This window comes from Erpetoichthys calabaricus, chromosome 4 (assembly GCF_900747795.2).
Source record: "Erpetoichthys calabaricus chromosome 4, fErpCal1.3, whole genome shotgun sequence".
Lineage (NCBI taxonomy): Eukaryota > Metazoa > Chordata > Cladistia > Polypteriformes > Polypteridae > Erpetoichthys > Erpetoichthys calabaricus.
The window spans coordinates 181680532-181707973 of record NC_041397.2 but is presented as its reverse complement, the minus strand read 5'-3'; the positions used below and the strand labels follow the sequence as shown (position 1 = coordinate 181707973).

General features: G+C 42.3%; 1 protein-coding gene across 1 annotated transcript in view; it reads left to right on the top strand.

Moving 5' to 3' along the window:
* Nucleotides 1–20795: 20795 nt before the first annotated feature.
* The window catches only part of chst7 (carbohydrate (N-acetylglucosamine 6-O) sulfotransferase 7), a 51140-nt gene continuing 44493 nt past the window's right edge, over nucleotides 20796–27442 (top strand). The window contains exon 1 of the mRNA XM_028800023.2: nucleotides 20796–22254. Coding sequence (XP_028655856.1) covers nucleotides 20977–22233 — 1257 coding nt within the window. The 5' untranslated portion in view covers nucleotides 20796–20976 and the 3' untranslated portion in view covers nucleotides 22234–22254. The remainder of the gene's footprint in view (nucleotides 22255–27442) is intronic.

Genomic DNA, 27442 nt, shown 5'->3' with positions numbered 1-27442 from the left:
AAGTGGACGTGAGAAGTTGGTGAGTTATTAACAAATTTTTGTGATTTTCAGTTTGTAAAATTAGTGTAAGTCAGGGGGATTTTTGCATATTGGCTTATTTTACAATATAAACTTTGAAGTAAACTTAGTAAAGTGAAATTAGATTTTTGGAGGATTTGTTTTCCAACTTGAATTACTGAGCAATGAATTCAGTGAGCGTTTTTGTGATTTCAGTTCACACAAAGAGGACTTTGCGCTGTTTACTTCACCATATTCTTACAACGTTGAGAATGCGCCTGAGAATATCCAAATGGAATTGATTGAACTGCAGTCAGATTCTATTCTGAAGCCAAAATACAACGAAGTTGGTGTGCCAGGCTTGTATGCTTACCTGCCACTCTCGTATGTGCAGATCTGTATGTTGGCATCGAGAGTACTGTCTATGTTCTGAAGCACTTACCTTTGTGAGCAATTGTTTTCGTTAATGAAAGCTACCAAAACCCCACATCACTCAAGACTTACTGTCGAGTACCTTTCATCCCTCATAAAAGTTGCAGCTGCACAAGATTTCAAGCCTGATATTGACAAACTGGTTACTAACAAGAGATGACAAGTGTCGGGACAAAAGAAATAGATCTCAGACTGTCCTATATAAGGACCTAGCTAAGAGGCTAAGACTCTAATTGTATGCTGTTGTGTGGAGATTGTATGGAAATAAATTGCTTTTCTTTAAACTTTAAGTGTTACATTTTTTAAGTTTTCAGTATTTGAAAGAAAGCCACAGTAACTTTGTATAATAGTATAATAGTATTTGTTACAGTGTGGCCCACTGACGCACGTATGGCAGTCGAAGCGGCCCACCAATGGTAGTGAGTTTGACATGTCTGACCTAAACAAAGCAATTGGGGGACGAATTGTACCTGAGTGCTTTTATTGGTAGACGGCCCAGGAAGAGACAAAAAACGAATTCTATTGGTCCAAAGTATGGCTGTTTAAGATTGGTTTTGAATTGAAGGCCATTCTGTACTTTGACATCCCATTAGTTTCTGTTTTGTTGTAAGAATGGTATAAAGTTGGTCACCTTGAATTTACCTCCCTCTCTCACCATCTGGCCATGAAGAGAAGACCATGATAAAGACAACTCTGTCTTGGCAGCCACATCGAGACAGGAATGTGGCCAGGTTTTAATACTTCATTCATTGATCATATGACAGCAAAACAAGCTCGACAGAAGATAAACTGAGAGCCGCCTATGAACACAAGATGCTGCTATAAGGGTATGGTTTCCCAATATTCACATAGTATTCTGCTTCCCTAATATTCTTACCAATTTTTATCAACAATACATAATTAAATGTGTAACTTAACTCCTACCTATTTCTTTACTCAATCTAATTGTCTGAAGTTTCAGATGTAGAAGGGTTGGGGGAAGGAAATGCTAAGTTACCAGACCACAGAGTGGAAAATGTATGGGATTTTAGACATTTTATTAAGGTCTACACAATAAAGAGTATAAAGCAGAAAATAGGATCACCATAGGAAATTTCACGATAAAACACAAACCTTGTACCCACTTCTCTCAGAGCAGCTCCCTGCAGCCCTAAAGCTGAACTAAATGCACTCACCAATTGAATGGATGGAAGGATTTTATTTATAAAATTTTATTTGATTTGAGAAAATGATGAAAGCTCCATCTCTTGGCTGTTTTAGACATGCCTGGAAGCCAGTATGGGCATAGGGTAATGTCAGGACTCACCCTTTTCTTATACCATTTGCCATACTGCCCTCATGCAGTGTGTCATTAATCACAACGACCATGTGCTTTCTGAGTTACCCAATAACATCAATTTTAAGATAGTCAGACGATGTGAGGGAGAGCATGGCCATTTAAAATGATGAGGTGCAGAACCCTTGGCTTAGTTTTTCTGTCCTGCTGCATAGCTGTTTCATGGTTCTGGTTTTTTCAGTTATGATTCTTTAGTGACTTTGTCTCTTTTATATTATTTAGATTGATTTTAGACCTGCTTTCTGCTTAATGATTGTCTTTAAAGCTTAGTTTTTGTATTGTATTCCTTACATTTTTCACTTCTGACCAGCATGCCATCTTTACAGTGTGTACACCTCTTAATTTTTCTAGATGCTACCCTCTAATTTCTCCCACAACTGCAACCACAACTGTTTAATAAACAAAAAAGTGGAGCCCACACTTCAGTTTTACCACCTAAAGCTTTTGTCCCTTCAAATCTTGTAAAACTCTGAGCACTCTGTTATAAAGAGAAGCCTGACCTAAACATAGAAGCAGAGGAACAGTACAACTGAAACTGGTTCTCAGCTGGCCGAGGTCTCCAGGTTTCTGACTGTCTGGCTTATCTCTGACTCCTTTTGTACAGTCTGGCTGTGGTTCTACAATTAACTGATGTAAAGAAATTATTATTTATCATTAATTGTAATTAGTTTCTATTTTGTTTTGATGTATTTGAACAAATCTGTATCCTTATGGTGTACTGTATGTGATAGTTCTGTATTTACTGAGAGGTATAATCTATTCTTGCATTTTGCATTGCGAGTTGTCACAGCGCTCTGTGCCTGCACTTGGTGGGGAAAACAAAGTAGTTAATACTGTACTGTTGTACTTCTGTGGTGGCAATGATAGATTGACCATCAAGCTCTATGAAGAGAATTACTTGTGTTATGTTTTGTGTGTTGTATTTACCCCATTTTTGACACCCCTTGATTGAGCAACCTATCTGGAAGGGGGTCTGCCTCTAAATTGCCTTTCCCAAGATTTCTTTCATTTTCCCCTACAAGGAGTTTTTTTCTTGTCTTCTTAGAGAGTCAAGGCTGGGGGTATCAAAAAAACAGGGCCTGTTAAAGACCACTAAGGCATTCCTTGTGTGGTTTTGGGCAGAAATTGTTGTTGCCCTTGTCTCTAATACTGTGCCACCAAATTGGATGCAGAGCCCAATGAGTTCTTCAGTAAAGCACATTGTGCCCAGTTATTTTATATTTTATATTTGTAAAAAATAATCATGACAAAATGTTAAAAACAGTTGGGCTACCATAGGCTACCCCATTTAACGATGATAATAAAAATATAGTGCTGGTTTTTATAACACCAGTGCATTTAATAATGAGCTGTTTCACACATCATAAGGACCTGGCATGATGATTTAAAGGTAGCAGACAGGAAGGGGCAGGGGAGAAGACGGGGATCAGGGGGGCATCATGGACCCTTGAATTTGCTGGCTTCTCATTGGCTGAGGGCAGAATAACTTAACAGGTAAGCTACAATATAACCTTCAGATCATTCCCTGTGTACCCTTCAAATTGGACTCCATAACTCACAGATCAACCTGACGTGTGAGAAATCTGGTACAACTTATTGCGCATCTAGTCTGATGCTTTATAATGACTAGATTCATTATTTAAGCAGAATTTCAAAAACATTACATTTTTAAAAACTCCAATTAAGTACTGACTCCACTGTGCAAAGCATTTTGTCTACTTGCTTCATTTTAGAAATTCTGTCAGAAATTAATGAATATAACCTTGTGTGGCAAAAGGTTTCCTGTCTTCTGTTTAACTTCTTGTTTAGCACATCATAGCGTGTGACTAACTTCTCTAAAAAGTTTGGAAGAATCCGTATTTGCTGTCATATTGTTAGTGACACACTTTTACAAGAAGCAGGGTGAATGAGCTGATTCATGATTATGGCTTTTTTGAGCCATGCTTTCCTTTTGGTTTCACTTTTAACACATTCAAGCCTACTTTTAGTGTTCTCATTCTTGTATCCTTTCCCATTTCACATAATCTTCTCATTTTTTCTTACAAAATTCTCATTTAGATAAAAATAACAATACCATTCTCTTGGCATCACCCTAGAAAGGTGGCATCTGTTTCAGTTTCAAGGCCTATAAGGTGTCTACATTATCATCTGTCAAGTCAAAAGTCAAGTGGAAAGGATAGAGAGTATCGGTACTGGCATGAAGGGAACACTTTAAATGTAGGGCACAGAATTTGAATGGATGAAGTGCCAAAAACCGTCTACTGACAAGGTGGGTCAACTCTGTGAGGGTGGCAAATCGCTGGGAAGGGGCATGGTATGTAATAAGAGTGAATTCCCAGCCAAGATGGAAGTACCTTAGCTGTTGAATCACCCACTTTCTCTCCACAGCTTCCCTTTCTACACCTGCACACCTTGTCTTACAGTCCAAATGTTTCTGGCTCAGAAACATTACAGGGTGTTCAGCACCATTGACGCTTTGGTTCAGCATGGCCCCAGATCTGTGTCCAAAGCATTGGTTTGGAGAATAAAAGGGAGAGAAAAATTAGGCAAGACAAGAACAAGGACTTGTTTCAAGCCACTGAATGCTGCCTCTGCACATTCATCCCATGCCAATAAATTAGGTGAATGCTTTTTTGTAAATGGGAGAAGAGCGCAGCACACTCTGAAAAACGGGTACAACCCAGAGAGAGTATCCTGCCAATCCCAAGAAAGACTGGATATGCTGCTTGGTTTGCAGACATGGCCAATTTTTTTATGGAGCTAATCTTGGAACATTATGATTTGACCTGTCCACTACCCATTACATATGCTAAATACTTTGCCTCCAATTAGCAAATAAACATTTCAAAACCTTAAATAGGTGCACCTGTGACATGCCAGAATGGATTATCATGTCATCCAGGTAGGCGGCACTTTAGGCATTATGGGGCCACAGGACTTTATCCACCAGACGCTGGAAGGTGGCAAGCACCCCGTACAAACCAAATAGAAGTACACATTATTTCCAGTGTCCACTAGGGGTGCTAAATGCAGTCTACTCCTTGGAAGACTCCATTAGAGGAATCTGCAAATAGCCTTTTGCCATATTCAATGTAGCCATCCCTAGTCACTCGAAGAGTTCATCCACGCACAGGATAGGATATGCATTGAAATGGGACACCTGAGAAGTCATTGCAAAAGTGCCAATTTTCATTTGCTTTGGTACTAGAACAATAGGGCTAGACCAGGGACTAAAATGTTCCTCATATACTCCTAAGTCTGGATTTCTTTGAATATCCAGCTCTAGTTCTGTTCTTTTTGCTTCTGGGAGTTGATACAGGCATTCACTGACAACTACCGCCTGGTTCTGTAGCAATGTTGTGTACAATCAGCATAGTTCGGCCGAGCTTCTCAACTATAACTTTTTCACCCAGTGTTGTTTTTCTGTGAAAATGTCACCAAAATTTAATTTTAAAGTGTTGGAGAAGAAGGACAGATTAATCCCGGAGTTAATGGTGGGTTCCCTTTCCTTCCACGGTTTTAACAAATAGACATGATAAATTTTTTGACCTTTTGGCAACTTGGTTGCTTAACCAAATAATCAACCTAGCCTTATCTTTCTTTAAATACAGTCCCTGCCAGTAAATCAATTATGACAAAATGTGAATTCAGAACTAAAATCACTAACACGATCTCTGGGGTTGACCTTATAGAGAGTCATGCTACAATCGCACAAAACTGTGCTGTTTGTGCATACTCCAAGAATTATTTTAATCAAAGACTGATTTTTCCAAATATATTGCATAAGTGAGCAATATATTCTAAAATATTAGCGGAAGGGAGCACCTCTGATTCCCAAACTCCTTTTACTATGTGCAAAAGATCATGGGGTTGTCTCCCATATAATAATTCAAATGGGGGTTATCACTGCTGCATGTGGCGTTTTCTATGGTAGATTCTGTTAAAGGAATTTGCCAATAGTTATTAGTCATATTGCGAGTGGTTAAGTATTGAGTCTATTAAGTCTTGCCGAATGGCTCGAGTAGGTTGGCCATGTGTGGCATCAAATAGGCATCAAAATGTGAGACTTAATTAAGACAGCAGAAATAATTGAAAATGTGCCAGTTACAATTGAGTTTTGGCACTTACATAATTGACCTTGGCTAGGGGATGAAGCTGTCTTCAATAACTCCTAGTTCAAGCATTCATTTAATTTCCAGCTCCACCACTGCCTTCTTTGTCTCCAGGAAGTGATAAGCTTATTCTTGAACCACAATACCTGGTTCAGTCACAATGTCATGCACAATCAGGGAAATCAGAACTGTTTTGGTACTAACAACATCCTTTATGGAAAGGCTGGTCAATTCAAACTGTTTTCTTTGAGAGGGTTTTAATTCAAAACTGAAATTAAGACATAGAACATTAATGAATCGTGATTTACGTATGCAGAGTATGGTAGGGCCTCCTGACACTCCCTCCATGGCTTTAACAAATTAACATGGTATACTCACTCTTTCAGATGTCAGTTAGGTTGATATACAAGGTAATCAAGCAATTTGTGTTGTTCTACCAATGAGGCAAATATTTCGCGTAGTTGGAATCAATTCCATAACCATTTCACCTGGCTGAAATTTGTTCAGGATGGCCCCTCTGTTGCAGGGTCTGGATTGCACTCTGCAACTCTGCATGCTCGTCCATTAGTGATAGTATATTCAAATACCTATCATGTTACTTGGTGTATTTGCTTATATAATCTAAAGAAAAAGTCACAGACTTTCAACTTTTCTTTAGAATATCCAGGAGTACACGTGGCTGTCTCCTATAAATTCAAAGGGAAGAAAACCCATATAGGCCTGAGGCAGCTCAGGAATGCAAACAAGACGAGGGGGTCCTAGTCTCTCCTGTCCTCTCTTATGACTTTTTTAAGCATCTGTTTCAGCATTTGGTTGAAACACTCAAAAAACCCATCTGTTTACTGGTAATACACAAAAGTCTTAAGATATTTAATTCTAAGCAATTTGGCAACCTTTCTGAACTTATCTAATGTAAAGGAAGCCCTTTGGTCCTTTAGGACTTCTTTAGGGATCCTGACATACTTAAAGACCCCCACAAGTTTCCAATCAATTGCTTTTGCATTATCCTGTCTCATGAAAATGGCCTCTGGTTGCATAATCCACAAGAGCCAGGATGTACTTATGCCCGACAGCGGATTGATTAAGTGGACACAAGATAACCACTCCTATTCACTTAAAAGGAATATTCATTGTTAGGATTGGTATGAGAGGACTATGTTCAAGTCATAGAATTTGGCAGTGTTGACACTCATGGTAGGCACAGCGTATAGAAACACTTTACTCCAGGCTAAGTACTTTAAATGTACCCCCAAACAGCAGGCTTGTACCAGCTTGCAGACCTCTATCTGTAAGGGTTGTGGGATCAGGAGTTGGCAACATGTCTCCCCCTGATGTTTGGCTACCTAATATAACAGATTGTTTTCAATCTCAAAATCAGGACCTGAGAGAATGGGATCATGGAGACAGTTTGGCCATTTACTGCATCACAGCATTGCATGGAAACTTCAGAAAATCATTGTTTCACTGCACACACTTAAATGGAGCATCCTTCATAATGTCATTCTTGATCATGTCATCAACTCATACTCCCAATGCATGATGGGAGTGTTACTGAGGCAATTGGCGATCCAAGGCTTTCAAAATTGCAGGACCCATTACCAAAACAAAACGGTGTTGAAATTAACATTAAAGTAAAAATTAAAAAACAAAATCTTGGAACGGCGAGGAAACCCCAGAATAGATATAATGATTATTTTTTACACTTAAGGAAAGCTGAAGAAAAATAAAAAAAGTAAATCACAACTACTGCTACAATCCAACTAAAATTAGTAAACTCGGTTTTGTGATACCTGGCTTGGCACCAAAACACAGAAACAGTTTGTTAGATTAGGAGTTCAATAAAAACAGACATTGATTGTGAGAAAAACTTGTAGCCACAAAGGCCCCAAGGACTGAACTTGAAAGCCATTGAAGTATTTCTATACAGTATATGTACAGTATGTATTTCCCTTTCTGAGTTTACAGTATATCTAGACTTTCTCATATGCTCAATGCTCAATATATATAGAATCCAGAAATCAGATTAGAGAGAGGATGGTCCAAATGTGGATGTTGCATATATACATAGACCTTACTTAGGGCAGTTGTCTACACACAAGGAGAGAACCACTATCAGCAAGAGGCTTCTAGGAATGTGGAGGGCAGCTCTCTTCATAGAAATCAGGTTGGACTGGTTAAATAAAAGTGCATTGAGGGCTTGGCAAAAGGAAACTTCTTCAACTCTTCTCCTTCTGCATAACAATGGTTTCATCTGGCAAAGGAATGCTAGGGCCCTGTTGTGGTCAGCCTATAAAAGCAAGAATAGGATTCAAGGATCTATTGTGCCTAGGAGAAACCAGGGAGAAATGTAGACTAACCCTCTGCCCCCTAGCAGTCTCGGAACATAAAATGGCTTTTTTGTACTAATGTTATCAAGGCTTGTAGTCAAAAGGTGAAAGCAACAAAGAGGTCAGTTCCAGTTAGGCAGTATGACCAGATGTTAAAGTTGTCTTTGGTTATGTTCACTGGTTCTAGTGAGCAGACCAAGAATAGCCACTAAAAGAGATCACTTTGCAAAGGAAATAATTTTATTACAGTAAAATAAGAGAACAAGGAGAATATCAAAAGAAGGAGCAATCTGTTGTAATACAAAGACAGCACAATAAAGACTAAGCAGACTGGGCTCACTATACAAAGTAAACCTCCACACATTCCATTCATACACATCCTCTCCCCTTTTTTCTCTGATACTGACCTCTTCTTTTTGTTTCTGAGCTCTGCCAAGGTGGACCCTTGAAACTACTCTGCTGTGAACTTCAGAACCAGGAGTTCTTATGGTGCCATCTCTGCATTTACAACAAGCACTTCTGGGTCAGCTGGAAATTCGTAAAAAACCTGGGCCACCTTGCTGCAGGGTCTTCCAGTGGCCTCATTTTGCATACTGAATCTAAAACAGCCAGGTAACACTGTGAAAGTATGAATCTTGGCAGTGGTACTCACCTATGTGTCTGGAGGACCAGCAATTGCTTTATCCAAATCTTCAAAACTTCCTTTATTATGGAATCTTTGCCAAGAAGGGTCCAGACCACTTACAGGTTTTTAATATCCTGTCTTGACAGTGCTTGGGACCACAACCTGGATGATATGTCCATCTCAGTGCAGTGTTCCCATCACCTTGTTGCCCTCTATTCAAAAAAAAAAAATCCAAAGAGCTACAGACTTCTGTTGGCTCAGCAAGGGTCAGTGTTCATTGGAGAGCAGCAAAGTGGAAATTTTGGCTAACCACGAAGAACATAAATTTAGGCGCAAAGACGTACCGAAGTGAACTTTCTGGGTGACATGGATCCCATTATATCCAGCATAAGCAAGCATACCAGAAACACCATGCCCATAGTCAAACCTGGTGGTGCTAGTCTGATGGTTTGGAGATGCCTTACTGTTTCACAACTTGAATGACTTGCATTAATTGAAGGAACCATAAATTCTCTTCTGCATTATAAATTTGTTATGGAGAATGTTTGGTCATTTTTCTGTGAGCTGAAGCGTAGCTGGGTGATGCGCTAAGACAATGAGCAAAACACAAAAGCATGTGCAAATTAGATTAGCTCAGAAGAAGCAAAATTACAGTCTTGGACTGAACTTGTCAAAGACCATACTTAAACCCAAAAGAAGTCACAAGACCAAACCAGATTTAATGAAGGCAGACATTCAGCTTTAATCCTTCAGCACTTATTTAATGTAATATACTCACCCAGCAATTCTGACTCACCAGAACTGTTACTGCCTTTGAATGCACAGAAAGACTTTGATAGAAAGGAACTATCTATTTAGTACAATGCATTGATTTGGGTTTGGCCCAACAATATCTGCATGGATTAAACTACTTTATACTAGTCCAGAAGCCTCAGTCCATATTAATAACACAAACTCAGATTACTTCAAATCAGAACAAGGTACTCGACGAGTGTGCCCACTGTCATCAATGCTCATTGCATTAGCCATCGAATAATTGGCTATTCATCTCTGGAAGAAACAAGAGATAAAGGTGATTAACAGAAAAGGACTGTAATAGAAAATACCTCTATATACAAATTATATATATATATATATATATATATATATATATATATATATATAGGGCGGCACGGTGGCACAGAGGGTAGCGCTGCTGCCTCGCAGTTGGGAGACCTGGGGACCCGGGTTCGCTTCCCGGGTCCTCCCTGTGTGGAGTTTGCATGTTCTCCCCGTGTCTGCGTGGGTTTCCTCCGGGGGCTCCGGTTTCCTCCCACAGTCCAAAGACATGCAGGTTAGGTGGATTGGCGATTCTAAATTGGCCCTAGTGTGTGCTTGGTGTGTGGGTGTGTTTGTGTGTGTCCTGCGGTGGGTTGGCACCCTGCCCGGGATTGGTTCCTGCCTTGTGCCCTGTGTTGGCTGGGATTGGCTCCAGCAGACCCCCGTGACCCTGTGTTCGGATTCAGCGGGTTGGAGAATGGATGGATGGATGGATGGATGGATGGATATATATATATATATATATATATATATATATATATATATATATATATATATATATATATTGTCACACACTTGCGATTAGGAGGCAGTCTAAATGCCTAAAGGTGAGTGAAACATCGCAAGATGAAGGGTTGTCTGTCACGTGGTACTTACCGGAATCTCTTCTCTCCACAGAAAAACCGAAGAAAACTAATTTCCAACTTTTCTGAATTTCAAAATGGCCGCCATGACATCACTTCCGGTCACATGAACTGACATCACTTCCAACACTTTCTCAAAGACATCACTTCCGGTTTTCATCAAACGATGTTGTTTCCGCTTCCTGTTACAACGTCACTTCCTGCCAACCATTTCCTGTTCCCACAATTCAATACTGTATATAAACGCCATTTTGTCAGATAAAGATTGTCAAATGTTACCGTTTTGGTTTGCTTTTGATCATTTATTTTGCTACTTTGTCCGCAGGACAATATGCGGGGACGGTCCCCAAACCTTTGTTTTGTGAACGTCTTATTCTTTAATTGAAGACTTTCCACTATATATATATATATATATATATATAGTGTGGCAGACGACTGGGGACCTAGCCCCACCAGGACACCTGGAGAAGGGAAGGACCTGGAGAGGGGCAATATCTTCCCTGAGGCCCAAGAGGGCAGCCCCCCTGGATTGCATCAGGGCTACAAACACGGGGGGGGGGGGGGGGGGGGGGGCTGTATGGTTCCAGAGCCATGGACTACAGCACTTCCGCCACACCAGGGAGTGCTGCTGGAACAGGAACAGTGTGACAATGATAAACGGGCATAGCAGCCACTCAGCCTGACACAGACAGACACAAGAGGCACTCTGATAAAACTCACGCTTTTTAATTTCTTTTTTCTGTACACACACAGTGCACCAACCACCACAATAAACTCAGTCCTTTCTCTTCTTCTCTATCTATTGACGCCTCTACTCTACTCCTTGCAAGCTGCATCCTCTTCCACCTGACTCTGGCTCCCTGTTTGGATTGAGGCGGCCCCTTTTATAATGCACCTGGATATGCTCCAGGTGCTCCCTGATGACCATCCTGCAGCACTTTCTGGTGTGGCGGAAGTGCTGCTTGGAACCCGGAAGCATTCCTGGTGTACCTGGTTCCTATTCCGGCAGCACTTCCTGGTGTGGTGGAAGTGCTGCAATCCATGGCTCTGGAACTATCCAGGCACCCCCTGGTGGTGGCCACAGCCCCCCACAGGGTTGAGCTTCCAAGCTCTGTGTCCGTGACCCTGATGCAATCCAGGGGGGCTGCCCTCTTGCGCCCCGGGGAAGATATTGCCCCTCTCCCGGTCCTTCCCTTCTCCAGGAGTCCCGGTGGGGCAAGGTCCCCAGTCGTTTGCCACAATATATATACACACACAGTCATATGAAAAAGTTTGGGAACCCCTCTTAATTCTTTGGATTTTTGTTTATCATTGGCTGAGCTTTCAAAGTAGCAACTTTTAATATATGACATGCCTTATGGAAACAGTAGTATTTCAGCAGTGACATTAAGTTTATTGGATTAACAGAAATGCAATATGCAATATGCATCATAACAAAATTAGACAGGTGCATAATTTTGGGCACCCCACCAGAGATCACATCAATACTTAGTTGAGCCACCTTTTGCAAATATAACAGCCTCCTATAGCCTTTGATGAGTGTCTGGATTCTGGATGGAGGTATTTTTGACCATTCTTCCATACAAAATCTCTCCAGTTCAGTTACATTTGATGGCTGCCGAGCATGGACAGCCTGCTTCAAATCATCCGATAGATTTTCGATGATATTCAAGTCAGGGGACTGTGACGGCCATTCCTGAACATTGTACTTCTCCCTCTGCATGAATGCCTTTGTAGATTTCGAACTGTGTTTTGGGTCATTGACTTGTTGGAATATCCAACCTCTGTGTAACTTCAACTTTGTGACTGATGCTTGAACATTATCCTGAAGAATTTGTTGATATTGGGTTGAATTCATCCGACCCTCGACTTTAACAAGGGCCCCAGTCCCTGAACTAGCCACACAGCCCCACAGCATGATGGAACCTCCACCAAATTTGACAGTAGGTAGCAGGTGTTTTACTTGGAATGCGGTGTTCTTCTTACGCCATGCAAAGCACTTTTTGTTATGACCAAATAACTCAATTTTTGTCTCATCAGTCCAAAGCATTTTGTTCCAAAATGAATCTGGCTTGTCTATGTGAGCATTTGCATACAACAAGCAACTCTGTTTGTGGCGTGAGTGCAGAAAGGGCTTCTTTCTCATCACCCTGCCATACAGATTGTTCTTTGTGCAAATTGCGCTGAATTGTAGAACGATGTACAGATACACCATCTGCAGCAAGATGTTCTTGCAGGTCTTTGGAGGTGATCTGTGGGTTGTCTGTAACCATTCTCATAATCCTGTATTTTTCTTGCCCTGCCAGACCTGGGTTTAACAGCAACTGTGCCTGTGGCCTTCCATTTCCTGATCACATTCCTTACAGTTGAAACTGACTGTTTAAACCTCTGAGATAGCTTTTTGTAGCCTTCCCCTAAACCATGATACTGAACAACCTTTGTTTTCAGATCTTTTGAGAGTTGCTTTGAGGATCCTATGCTGTCACTCTTCAGAGGAGAGTCAAAGAGAAGTACACCTTGCAATTGACCACCTTAAATACCTTTTCTCATGATTGGGCACGCCTGTCTATGAAGTTCAAGGCTTAACAAGCTAATTCAACCAATTTGGTGTTGCAAGTAATCAGTATTGAGCAGTTACATGCATTCAAATCAGCAAAATTACAAGGGTACCCACATTTTTGCACAGCCAGTTTTTCACATTTGATTTAATTTCATGCAACTAAATACTGCTTCACTAAAAATCTTTGTTCAGAAAACACCCCAGTACTCAGATGTACCTAGGAAGTGAAATACATACCACTGTTATCTTTTTTGTTGAAAGTAGAGTAAATTATGATGCAGGCTGAGAGGGGTTCCCAAACTTTTTCATTTGACTGTATATGTGTATGTGTACTGTTAATATATTGTAATAAAATAGCACACACATGTATAAAGGTTTGGGGTGTTTAGGCCCCATATACTGTAAAGCAAACCACAACAAACAATCAAATTAAATCAGGTCTGACAATTTACAATGGGGAACAGGAAGTGATGAAATGATAATGGGGAAAGTCGTGATGGATGATGGGAGAGTGATGTCATCATTGGGGGACCAGAGGTTAGAAAGGACCCCGGAAGTGGGTGGTACCAGGAGACTTCCAAGTTTGTTTATGGCAGCGGTGCTTCGGTCTTTCTGAAGGAGCAAGAAAAGAGAGGTTAGTACCCCGCCATTGTCCCCCGGGACGGTTTGTCGCGGTGCCCATCAGGTCCTTAAGCCGCATCCCATGCACTCGTGCGTGACAATATATATATATATATATATATAGTGGAAGCCGGCCCAGACACAGACAGGCGGACACGTTTAAGTCACCCACAACACATTTATTATACATTATGTACAATTATAAGTGCACCACAAACCCCCAAAGTACCCAAAAGTCCTGGCCAACAGTCCAATACCCTCGTAGCCTCCGCCAGCTGTGGCAGCACCCCATCGCCACCGAAGAGTCGTCTGGTGGAGTGGCCCGTCCTGCGTGGGCAGGTCCCCAACGAAGCAGGTCCTACTGCACATCCAGGGTCCAGTCCTGCAAGCAAAACAGAGAGAGGGGCAGAGACGCTGCCTGGACACCACCACCTGGTGTCCCTCCGTGCCGGGCATTGGCAGTGCTCCCCCCTCCGACCGGCACCCCGGGACTTGCCTTTTCGGCACCCCCTCTGCGGGTTCCGGGCCCGTCTGGTTGGGACAACAGACGGGTCCGCTCATACTTCCGGCACCTCCGCCGACTTTGGGGCTTCCCTCTGCCTCTGCAGAGGGCGGCCATTCTCCAGACGTGAGCATCCTGCCTCACGTCCTCCCTTATCGGAGGAATCGATATTCTTCCCTCGATTCCTCCTTTTCCTCTGGGACACCATGACGGTTTGGGTCTGCACATGGTAAATGCACAGATCCTGTCCCGTCTGTGTCCCTATAGACCGATGCGAGGCCGCCGCCAGCTTGGGGCGTAGGGCGCTAGGACCTGGGGCACTCATCAGCCCCATGACCTGCCAGTCCTCTCGGTCTTTCTCCCCTTACCGCGCGCACAGCACTCACTGCCACATCCACTGTTGGAGACCCTCCTACTTGGTTCCGATCATTCACTTCACGGGCCTTTTCGGTGGGATCTCCTTTATGCTTTATGGGGTCGGCTCTACTCACCGTGCCCGCCGTACCACTCCGGCCAAAGGATCCAGTGTCGCGCCATTCCATCGATGCACGCACCGCCTGCAATGATGCAACTGCCTTCCCCTCCTGCTTCTGCAACTCCGCACGGAGGGTACGCAGCATCTGTAAAAATGGCCCTGCAGGCCACTGACGTGGATCCAGGCAGCCCCTGCCTGCTAAACATAAAACACACGCAACCCCCCAGGGCCGGTTGCCGGCAAGCAGGGAACTTACCTCCCGGGTCCCGTCTGTCCAAGGAAACGTCCTTGGTGTGGCCTCGCTAGGCGACATGCTGTCCTAGGCGCATCTTGTGACGGCGCACTCGTAGGAGCCCACTGCAGTCTTGCACCACCCATCGTCTTTCTCCCGCACCAGGGGAAAACAAGCCTTCTGCGGACCGGTGGCAGTCCGTGGAGAAAGTCTCTCCAGCGGGGCTGGGTGCACGCCGCTCCTGCAGCACGTGTGTGGGCGCACCTGCTGCACCGGGGGTCCCTGTCTTGGAACAGGCGGAGAGTCCCATCTGGAATGCATTTGTGGAAGCCGGCCCGGACACAGACAGGCGGACATATTCAAGTCACCCACAACACGTTTATTATGCATAATGTACAATTATAAGTACACTACAAACCCCCAAAGTCCCCAAAAGTCCTGGCCAACAGTCCAATGCCTTACTCCTCAGGCCGCCTCCTTGCCTCTCCTCATGAGCTCCGTCCTTCTCCACTCCCAACTCAAGTCAAAGTACGGAGGGAGGCTGCCCCTTTTATAATTTATGCTCCAGGTGCCTCCCGACAATCTTCCACCGGCACTCCCCAGTGTGGCGGAAGTGCCGGCTGCGCACCCGGAAGCACTCCAGGTGTCCCCACTTCTCTTCCTCCCAGCACTTCTGGGTGTGGCAGAAGTGCTGAGGTCCAGGGCTCCCAAGGCATTTGGGCGCCCCTGGCGGTGACCACGAGCCCCTACAGGGTTGAGCTTCAAAGCTCTGTATCCATGGTCCCCATAGGTACCAGGGCGGTCGCCCCCACATGGTCTGGGGAAGGCGTAAGCCCTCTTCCAGTCTTCTTTTGCATCCTGGCCGGGTTGCCCCCCCAGCCACCTGCGACAATATATATGTATAAATATATATACAGTATATAACAGACCCACAATTATCTTTGCCATGTTGGGAAAATTTCAAAATATCACTGGATTCAAAATTTATTTGCATAATAGTGTGCTTTTTTCCAGTGAATTCTCTAGCACATAATACTAGACTGGATAACTATTTGTTCATAATATCAAAATAGTTTCAATTTCTGGTGACAACCATCACAAATAAATATAAAGATTTTTTTCAACACAGTTTCTGAAGTGCTATTGAGAAAATCAAACAAGATGTTAACAGATGCTCCTCTATCAGCTCTATCAATTCCAGAGTAACCCTATATACATAAACAATTCATTCTTTAAGAAATTAGACTCAGTTAATTCATCATTCATCTGAAATTCAAAATGGCCACACATCCAAAATATGACTCGACAAAGATCTAAAACAGAAGGTGGCATGGCACTACCTAACTTTCAATTTTACTGCACGCACACAATAAAATGTTGGAAATTGGCAAAAATGTATTCATTCACACCAGCCTAGCTTGCAATCAAAAACAAATCCTGCACTTAAACTTACCTTGTATGCCCTGCTGTATGCCTGCAATCAATAGTCACTATTGCCAATTTACCAGCAATCCAGTTGTCCACCAATTACTTAAAATATGGAAGCAATGCAGTACACATCTATCTGTTGCTCCTATTCAGGATAATCATCATTTTTCACCTTCTCAAACCTACTCACTATTTAACCCAAAGAAAACACTAGGAATTTAGACACTTTATAGGCTTGTATATATACTGTATATACAACATATTTTCATCTCATGAACAACTATGCTCCAAATTTAATTTTGCAGCTACATTCTATTTTTCTTATATACAAATTAGACATTTTTCTAAAAGTAACCTACCCAACTTTCCATATCTCACACCCATATCTATCCCAGAGACAATACTGATAAGTCTTGATGAAGATTCAGACAGCATTTCAACCTTATATAAAACTATTTCAAAGAATCTATCCTTCGATGATCCTAGGGAAATGGAGGGGGAGGGACCGTTCAATTAGCATCTCAGAAAATCAATGGAACTTAGCCATCCACAGAATACACTCTAGTTTTATGTGCACCAAAATACTTCCTTTGATGACATGTACCTCGTTTTAAATTTTATAAAACATATCCAGGGCAAGGTCCAACCTGCAAGCATTGCCATCTACCTCCACCATCACTAGGCCATGCATTTTGGGAATACACTAAAGTAACAAATTTTTGGACACAAATCTAGACATACTTCTAAGATAGCCTTGGTGTTTCAATTACTCCTAATCCATTAATGCTGATAATTGGTGTACTCCAGGATGGCATTAAAGTGCATAGACATAAATCTATCGTAATGTCCTATATATTACACTACTATATTACTACAGACTTATTTTGCTTAAGTGGAAGAATCCCAAACGACCATATAACTCAGTGGGTAAGCAAAATTCTGTATTATCTTAAATTAGAAAAATATCTATTTCTCTCTCAAGAAGAGAGACCCAGATGTTTTTTAAACATAGTAAGAATTTAATTATTTTAGATTAAGCCTGTGATTAACTCTCTTATGCTATTAATTATTCCATGACATTTAAAGTTAGATTTTTTTATTTGCTTGTGTCCCTCTACTCTTACTCTTCCTGTTAGGTGGGGGATACTTCTTGCTTTGTTTTTTCCCTTTGTATTTCTATTTTTCATGTGTTTTCTCTGTATTGATTTTGAAATACGTTATGTTATTATTATTATTTGTTTAACTGTGTGGTATGTCATTGTAATGTTCAGCTATTCAAAAATAAAAGATGGGCTAATGCATAAAGTTGAGGGGCTATAGCAGCACCTGAAATTAGCAGTTTATGTTTGAAAAACCTAGTGATATTTCTTATTTACAGCAGTTCTGCAAGAGTGGGCTAAAATTCCTTCTGAGCAACGTGAAGCCTGCAATGGAATTATAAGTAATGTCTGCTTGCAGTCATTGAAGCTAAACATTGGGACTGTTAATTAAGTATAAGGGGACACTTACTTCTTCAGTGACAGTGTCAGAAAGCTTTGTTTATGCAATAAATTACTTAAGTATTTATAAAAATGTTTTATTTGTTCAATGAAGTGCTCTTCAGATTTTGGATGAAGACCTGAAAATGTCCACTATCAAAAATATGAAATGTAGAAAATTTAGGAAAAGACATATTCTTTCTCAAGGAACCAAAATACAGTTTGTGATAAAGGTGTTGCAATAAAACAAGTCTTGGGGTCACCAAATTCTACACTTTCATACAGTATTTAGAATATTTTAGAATGCTTCAAGAGTTGTTGATCTAATGCATCTTTTACTGGGATGTTTAAACTCAAATATAACAAGAAAGTGCTATCATCCACACTACCTGTAGATGTCTTAAGTTTTACATTTTTAAATAGTTATTTGCTGACGAGCATACAGGTGTTAATGGCACATTCTTAGTTTCACTTTTTTCGGGCATGTCATTTGCACCTCTGTTGGATCTCTGTTTATTGTCAAGCTTAGAAGACAACGTTTAGAAACAAGTAAGGGTGCTGATTGTTCACAAGAAAGAAAACTGTAATGAATAGGGAAATGAAGAAGCAGCTGTGGAGTGACAAATGTACCTTTTTTTAATTCGTCGTTTGATGTGCTTCTGGTACTTTTGAACTTAATCGAGACGAATAAACAAATGTAATGAAAAACAGGAATCTGCTGCAAACTAAACAAACCGGCCTTACTTTTGTGTCGAAGTTCCTTTTATCCAGCGCCCCAGTCTCGATCTCATCGTTTTTCCGGGTTTTTCTGTATTTCGCTGCTTGACAAAAGTATGGCTGTAGCATAAAGAATCCCACGATGCCTGCCGATCGGTTACATAATCCACCGTAGCTCCTGTCATTGGTGGAAGTTGCCCCGGGTATTTTATTCTTGTTGGAAAAAAGGAGGACGGGGTTAAAAAGCCGTTCTGTTGCTATTTTATCCGTTTATTGAATGTATTTAATCTGTTTTTTTCGGGATCTGACAGAACAAAGGCCTTCTGCTGCAGCAGCACGGGTGCAAGAAAGTCATCCACAGAAGATGAGGCTTCGGTCAGTCGCCAGCCAATTTAGAACATGATCGCTGCCAAGGCAGTTAAACCAAGTCTGTCAAGTTTACCCGTGAATTTAATTTGAATACCCGCATTGGGCAGGCCAAAATTCACATGCAGTCAAAACGTTGAATATTTGTTTTTCAAATTGTTGATCAGCTTTAATGACTCAAATCAATGTATACATTCCATCGTATCATCCTGCAAACAAGAAAAAGTAGACGGCTTGAAAAAAATGAGCGAGTAACTAGCTGGCCTGAGTCAATGTGTAATAATGTATGCATCGTGACTTGGCGCAGCCAATAAAAATTGCTAGTCATGTGTAAATTTATGGTTCCTATCTCGGTAGCACAATAGACACAAGGAAGGAACTATACACGAGTCGACAGTCTATCACAGGATATCAGTTACTTATAGCACAAGTTTAGTGGCACCACTGAACTGAACGCGTTTCAATCTCCGGATGAAAGCCGAATAAACATCTGGCGATTGTGCAGTCTGCATACGGTAACAGAGACGGTGACCCTGGAATCGTCAACATGGGCAGCGTTACTTTCGGGGGACGGGGCATCAACAGACATTCTTTGAGAATATATATTTTTATTTTTAATACGTGCGTTTTATATAACGAAATAATGTAAAATGTGACTTCTGGACAGCAATACGCGGTGATTTTGCTGCAGGCTCGCTTCACCGTCTTGTCGAATTCAGCTTTTCGATTGGAGGACTTATGTTCCTTAACATCTGCCACAGTATACGTGTGGTTTTAACCCCGCGGTCTCACACGTCACGTTTAACATAGCCTGTTAAAAACAGAACAGAGGTGCCAAAATGGTTTTTCAGAGCAATGCCAGAGCAAAAGGACACTAGGGTTCCGATAAAAAATAGTGTTACCTTTGCAACGGGTTCCATAAACAACGACTGTATGAACTCATGATAAGTCCAAAGAAGACATTTCGTATGCAAAGATCCCTTTAGCACAGTTAAATAGTCATTTGTCAAGCAGTGGCTCAATGAGGAGCTGGGAAACCCAGTTAAATGCCGTTTTAGAGACACAGTGTAGGTGCAGATTTACTTTATCTACAGGCTTTATTTGTGCACGTCTGCGTGCACTTGTAGGGAATTAGCTACCATTAGGGTATTAGCTACCAGATAATCATTTTTACATTTTGCTGACTACGTTTATCAACTTATTTTATTAATGCTTTTATTAATTGCTTGATCATCCTTTGCGCCGAAGGGTACTTCCAGTGCTGTCGTAGGGTATCCTATATGCGCTTGGCTTACGGTCTGTAGCTGACGGATTCTACCTCCTCAACAAGCCAAAGTGCTAACCTGCGGTGCTGCCTTTTGTAGTTTTGTAGAACTGTTTCTCTGACATGCAGTCAGACATACATGTTTGGATATGAAAATAGCGTGGTTGTATATGTAGTGTATTTAAATTCCGCGCTAAATTTAATCATGTACAAGTTCGCCACGATTCCCTTAAGAGCATTTAGTCAGTTGCAAGTTCGGTGCATAGCCAGTTATGGGACCATTATGAAGAATAGCACTGAACGGGCCGACACTCCATTCAAATTCATGCTTACTGTCCTTTGCTCAGAATACAATGGAAGCCTTACTTGCTCCGACAAAGATGTGATACAGCGGTGCTAACCACTGCGCCACCGTCCTCCCCAGAACTAAGCAATGATTTCTTGAAATGATCATGGACTTTCTGATGTTAAAAACGGCCACCGCTTTGTTTCGAAGCCACTGTGTGTTTAATTAATTAAAATCTCTTACTACGAGCATCAGTTGGCACGAGCCGTGAGTTCAGCCTTCAGACTCCACCGCACGAGAGGCAAAACCAATTAAGTGCGCAAGTCTCCCGGTTACGTAAGAGTCAGGAGGGAAGGCCTCCAGATCGCCCCCACCGCCCAAAATGCTCTTATTCTGAAAGTAACTGGGCGTGCCTCTGCGCACAGGCGGACTGGTGAGACGACGAGCGAGTGCTCCTCTAAAGAAAGTTTGCAGAGAGGGCAGAGTTATCTAAGCAGCCAAGCAAACGAAGCTTCCTTCACACGCTAACGGAAGAAATGAAGAGAAGGCTGCAGAAGCGCTATCTTGTCTTAATCGTCGGCTACTCCGTAGTACTGCTTTTCATTCCCTACATGTTGGACTACAGCAGCAAGACGCGACAGTTAAAGTCTGCCCTGCATCGCCAGAGATGCCCCGATCTTGTGGGCTCCTTTGGTCTGTGGAATATGTTGGAGGGCAAAGGAGTCAACGAAAGCGAGTTTCCCGAGAGCTCTAGCAACCGCAGCAGTAGCAGCGGAAAGACGCACATCTACCTGCATGCTACCTGGAGGACGGGCTCCTCATTTCTCGGAGAGCTCTTCAACCAACACCCGGACGTGTTCTATTTGTACGAACCCATGTGGCACATGTGGCAGGCACTGTATCCAGGGGATGCGGAGAGCCTGCAAGGAGCGCTGCGCGACATGATGAGCTCGCTGTTCCGCTGCGACTTCTCCGTCTTGCGTCTCTACTCCTCGAACAAGAACCTCACCGCCTCCGGATTATTCGGATGGAAGAATAACAAGGTAATCTGCTCGGAGCCCCTGTGCAGTGCGTACCAGCGGGACACCATCGGTCTCATTGACGGGACGCTCTGCGAGAGATGCAAAGGGACGGAGTTACAGCGGCTGGAACAAGAGTGCAAAAAGTACCCGGTGGTGGTGATCAAGGACGTTCGCGTCTTGGACCTGGGGGTGCTGGCGCCCCTCATGAGAGACCCTGAATTGAACTTGCAGGTCATCCAGATATTCCGTGACCCGCGGGCAGTGCACAACTCCCGACTAAAGTCCAAGCAAGCCCTAGTCCGCGAGAGCATCCAGGTGCTTAGGAGCAGGAAGCGCGCAGACAAGCGCTTGTTGGTGCCCAGTCGTTCGCAGCGTGCCGAAAGTTACGTCTCTAGTGCCATGGAGGTGATCTGCGACAGCTGGCTTGGCGACATCCTGCTGGTCCGGAGCGCGCCCGACTGGGTGCGGAAGAATTACTTGAGTTTACGTTACGAAGATATGGTCCTCCATCCCGTAAGGGAGTTGCACCGTCTGTACCACTTCTCTGGCCTCCGGAACGTGCCGGCCATGGAGGACTTTGTTCTGAATATGACGCGGGGTGTAGGCTACTCGTCGGAAAAGCCCTTCATGATTTCTTCCCGAGACGCCAGAGAGGCAATTTACGCGTGGAGGGAGAGGCTGAGCACTGAGCAGGTCAGCCAGGTCGAGGCTTACTGTCACGAAGTGATGCGCCTTCTAGCCTACCAACAGATGAATGGTGACAAGACGTAACCCGTGGTGACTCGTGCGCAGGTATGTATGCTTTAAGTGATCCACATCATACACGGGAGAAGGTACCAGAAGTAACCAAGCTAAAGTTAATTCTGCCCTGCTTAGAGCTGTGCTTGGTCGTTGGGAATGACCATTTGAAATTGGCTCCAGAGGTGGTGATAACTGTTCCGAACATTATTCTCATCCGCAATGGCACATAGTCTGTCTTCCCATCCTGTATATACATGAGCAACAGAGCGTAATGCAGTACAGATGAAGTTGTTCGATTCCCCATCTCATTCATTCTCTTACATAGTGACAATTTTTCATTCATTAATTTAGCTTGTTCTTCAGATCAGTCATGGTTCATTTCTACAACGCCAAGACTCCATATTTATAAATTCCATTAAGCACAGGAGTAAAGGGGTTTATCCTCCTTACAGAACAGAACTGGAAGAAATAGTTTGTACTATTACTATTGCACTATTCTGTTGTATTCCTGAGATGGCAATGATAGCTGGGCCATCTAGCCATGTGAAGAGGACTACTTGTGTTCTGTTTTGTGTATTTTCTTTACCCCATATTTTGACACCTATTGCACACCCAACCTATTTGGGTCTCTCTCTGAATGGCCTTTTCTCAAGATTTGTTTGTTTTCCCTCCTACCAGGGTTTTTTTTGAAGGTGGGTTTCCTTAACTTCTTAGGGAGTCAAGGATGGGGAGGAGGGGCCTGGGGGGTGTTGGCTGTCAAAATACAGGGCCTGTTAAAGCCCATTGCAGCATTCCTTGTGTGAATCGAACTATACAAAAAATAAACTGTTGTTGTCCATTAGATTAGCGTCACGTTTGACTTAAAGTCAAGGTAGAACGTGGTGTTGCTTTCTTATCCATATTATCCATATTACTAAACGAGAATGGTAAACCGGATATGGACGCAGGGACCTGCCCGTGGACGCAAAAGACATAGTGTGCAAGTGCCACACAAAGCCCACGAGTGAAACGGGAGAGACTACGCAAGTGTGCAGGCGCCACACAAAGCTCCCCCCCCCCCCGCACCAGAGCAAAACGGGAGAGACTACGAACCGTCAGAGTAGGAAACAAAGTAAAACGTCATAAAGAGGTTAAAGAACAGGGACAAACACATGGAGAGCAGGTTACAGAACAAAGCCCCCTCCCCAGAGTAAAACGAGAAAGACTACGAACCGTCTGACATGCCGCAAGCAGGATAAAGTGAGGTCAGAAATAAAACATACAGTAGGAAACAAAGTAAAACTTTATAAAGGGATTAAAGAACGGGGACGAACACATGGAGAGCGGGTTACAGATGATGAAAACTGGAATGCAACAGCTTCAAAAAAACCTAGGCACGAAACACATGCACACCGAGATACAGAATATAAAGGCAGAAACAACGACAGTTAAACGTCCACACCATGGTAAAAACCGACATGATACGGAAGGCGGAAGCGTCGCCGCCATATTGTGAGTGGCACTAATGCGTGGTGAAGGAGCAGGAGGAGACATAGTAAAACAAGAGGCGTCAACGCCCCGACACCGAGTCCGCGTGGACAGATCTAATGAACGTGGACGCCTACAACGCGTGTCTCAAACTGCGTAGGCAAAGCAGGCACGGATTTAACGACACAGCTCGAGTGACCGAGATACAAACACGCGCCTGCCTAGATATAATTAATGAACGCAGGTGCCTACAACGTGCGTCTGAGATGCCGCAGACCAGGCAGGCACTGCTCCAAAAAGAAAGAGCTCGACTAAACGAGATATGAAGTGAAACGGGAAACACTACAGACTCCGCAGTGCTCCACAATGCACCGCATAATAGTTTGGAAAGAGCTTCGTAGTAACAGTGGGGAGACCCAGAGTGACACGGGCGAACGCTCCGTATTAAACATACGTCATCCTCACACGTCCAAAATATACAGCATAGGTGAATCACATTACAGTGATGCATTATTAACAGTACGATAAACATCACAGTATCGCAAACGAATGAAAATTATTACTCGAAAAAGGAAAAATATATTCACCACGCACCAGGTGTCATTGAAACAAAAGCAGAATAAAGCGAGATCAGAAATGAAAGACAGAGTAGAAAGCAAACTAAAACGTCATAAACAGGTTAAACGAGGGGGCCAAACACATGGACAGCAAGTTACAGATAATGAAGACCGGAATTCAAAAGCTTCAAAAACAAAAGCTCGACTGACCGAGATACATACTGAAACGGGAAACACTACGGGGTCCGCAGAGGTCCACAATGCACCGCATAATAGTACGGAAGGAGCTCCGTATTAACAGTGAGGGGCCCCAGAGTGACACGGGCGAACGCTCCGTATTAAACGTGCGTCATCCTCACACGTGGCTGCCCAGCGGGCACAAGTTCAAAACGCCGGGGGTAGGCGAGCGAAGCGAGCAGGGGGCGGAGCCCCCTTGTTATGCATGTTACATTAAAAAAAAAAAAAAACTTTGATTTCAGGATGTTCAGAACCCATCAAAGGGCAATATGATTCCGAGCATAACTGTTCTATACCAGAATGTAATGCATCCAATTGCTAAGAATTTCATTGTGTATGTGTAAAGGTAGGTGAGTGCTGATGTAGACATCCAGCCTTTCCTCAAGCATCTTTGGAAGTAAATTATTGGTGAGCCATTTAACAATAGCAGAGATGTTATGTCCACATTAGACCATCTATAATGCTGACTCCAAAAAGTTTAAAGCTCTCTCCAGTGTGGATGGGAGTGTGGTCAGCCATCTGCTTCCTGAAGTCTGACCAGTACTTTAAATTTGCTGACATTAAGGGTTTGTATGCTGGTCAGGTCATTGACTGTGCAGTATTTAGATGTACTGTCTGTTCTCTTTTGGGTATCTTTCTGTTTTTATTCCAGATTACTTATAAATCCATGTGACAGTGAGCTTGTCTTGCAGTAGCATGGTATCCTGTGCTCTTGCCCACTATTAGGAGAGTTTTCTTGTGATCTGAAAAATTGGATTAAGGAGGTTAAACTAGTAAATGGGTGTGTTGGAGGCAGTAAGCTGCTTATTGCTGGTGTTCTGTGTAATACCTGGTCTATTAAATCAACGTGGCAGAAGGAAAGCTAAGGAATTTAAGGTTGATATAATGTTTGTGGGGAAACCAGACATCCTGGAATTGTGAAAGAGGGACCTAAACTAAATAGTCACAGCAGCAAAGCTATTTTTGGAGACCTTGCTAAAACCAAGAGAGTCAAAGGTGAAACCAGTTTGAACAGATGGCTACAGGTGAAATTGATAGTCTTAATTTTTTATAGTAAATGACCAGTTACAGGAATTGATACTTTTTGTTTTGTTTAAAAATACTTAAATGTCTAGGCCCAAGGGATTAAGAAATGTTGTCATGATGAAAGGAGTCTGCCAAGTGAGAAAATGTGGAGGCAACCTAGCCAGGATATACTGTACACTGAATTATGAACCCTTTGCTAAAAAGTTGGGCACAAGCCTGTAGTTCTTATCCCCAAATCCCCAAGAACCACCCTCGATCACATGTTAAAACATATTGTCCAAGCAGGTTAAAGTCTGTTATAGTGCTTTTCACATCTGTAATGTATAACAAATATATTATTTGTTTTTTTTTTTTTAGATTTTTCAGATAAGAAGATAGACCTTTTGAGATAAGGTAGTTCTGCTCCCTAATCATAGCACTAGAGAGTGGCAGTGTATGTTGATTAGCATATGCACGTAAGGATTATATTATTCTTTATACACAAACAGTAATAACCCCATAAACATTTTTTGCATAGTCATTGAAAATTTATTTAAGAATATTCAATTTTCATGGAACTTTTTATTGTACTGTTCTTAAGGGTTCTTTCAGTATACAGATCAGAATCATTCCTGTGGTATAATTTCAGACGACTGCGTCATGAACAGGAATTAGAAAACTGAAATATCCTTAGTGATGTGTGTGTGTCTGATTTCACCCAGGATCAGATTTCATTTGTGTTTCAAGTCTAAAACCTTTTCTAGAATGGTCATAGATTTACATTTACTCACTTAACACATGCATTTATCCAAAGGGAATCACAAAAGAAGGCAACATAATCAAGTAAACAGTGTGTTATTTTTGAATGGTTTACTGCAGTGATCATTGAAGATCAGTGAAAATACTTTGGGGTACACTTAAGTTTTGGGGGTACAGAAGAACTTTACCTAATACTTTGATTTCTATACTATTGTGCAGGTACAGTATGGAGAATGGGCAAGAATTTACAGCTGTTTAGTAGTTCTGAACTTTGATTTTGTACTCGGTAGAACAGAGTACTGTACTAATAGTGTTGTCATACTGTGTCTAAAAAGAGGGGAAAAAAAGCAGAAGAGCAGGCAGGCCTCTGCCAACAGGGTAATGATTAGACTATATGCTGCCATTTGAATATGTTCTTAACTTGGTTTAAGTAATTGTTTCTGGTGCTTTAAATGACGTAGTGTGAAATGAACCAGACCACAGCTTCAGAGTCTGTGTTGAAGTTGGGCAATTTTTTTGGCATGAATTGTAGTTAAGAACATACAGCTTCTGGGATGTAGCAACCAGATTGTTGCTTTTTACAGGACTGTGCACTTTGGGCTACATCAAGTTGCTGCCATTACAAAGCAGGCAAGCAAATAGTCTCCCTTGTGCTACAGGCCTCTAAAATAATACAATAAAGAAGGCATTTTGCATGCCCAGGCAGTGTTTCTGGTTAATTCCAGGGCACAAGATGTTAAGGTTTCACCTTTTCCAGGGGTGTGGTTAGGATTTTAAGTTCATATGTGTTAGGCAACTGGGGAAAATGGTTTACTGTAGGTTTACTATTTCAAAGATCTGCACACTACATTACTGTATCTTCCCCATTCCTAAGCTAAAAAGTGGCTTTTTTTAACTTAAATGAGAGTTATGTAGTCACCCCTTGGAATTCTTCACATTTTTATTACACAACACTGAATCACAAAGAATTTAATTAGTCTTTTTTGACATCAATCAACAGAAAAAAACTCTCATTAATGTGAAAGAGAGAACCATTCTTTGAAAAGTGATCTTAAATGATTAAAAATATTAAACACACAATTGATTGCATAATTATTCACCCTGTTTAAGTCAGCCTTTAGTAAACACACCTTTGACAGCAATGACAGCTTTGAATCGGTTTTTATAAACTTTGCACACATAGACACAGAAATTTCTCCCCAAATCTTCTTTGA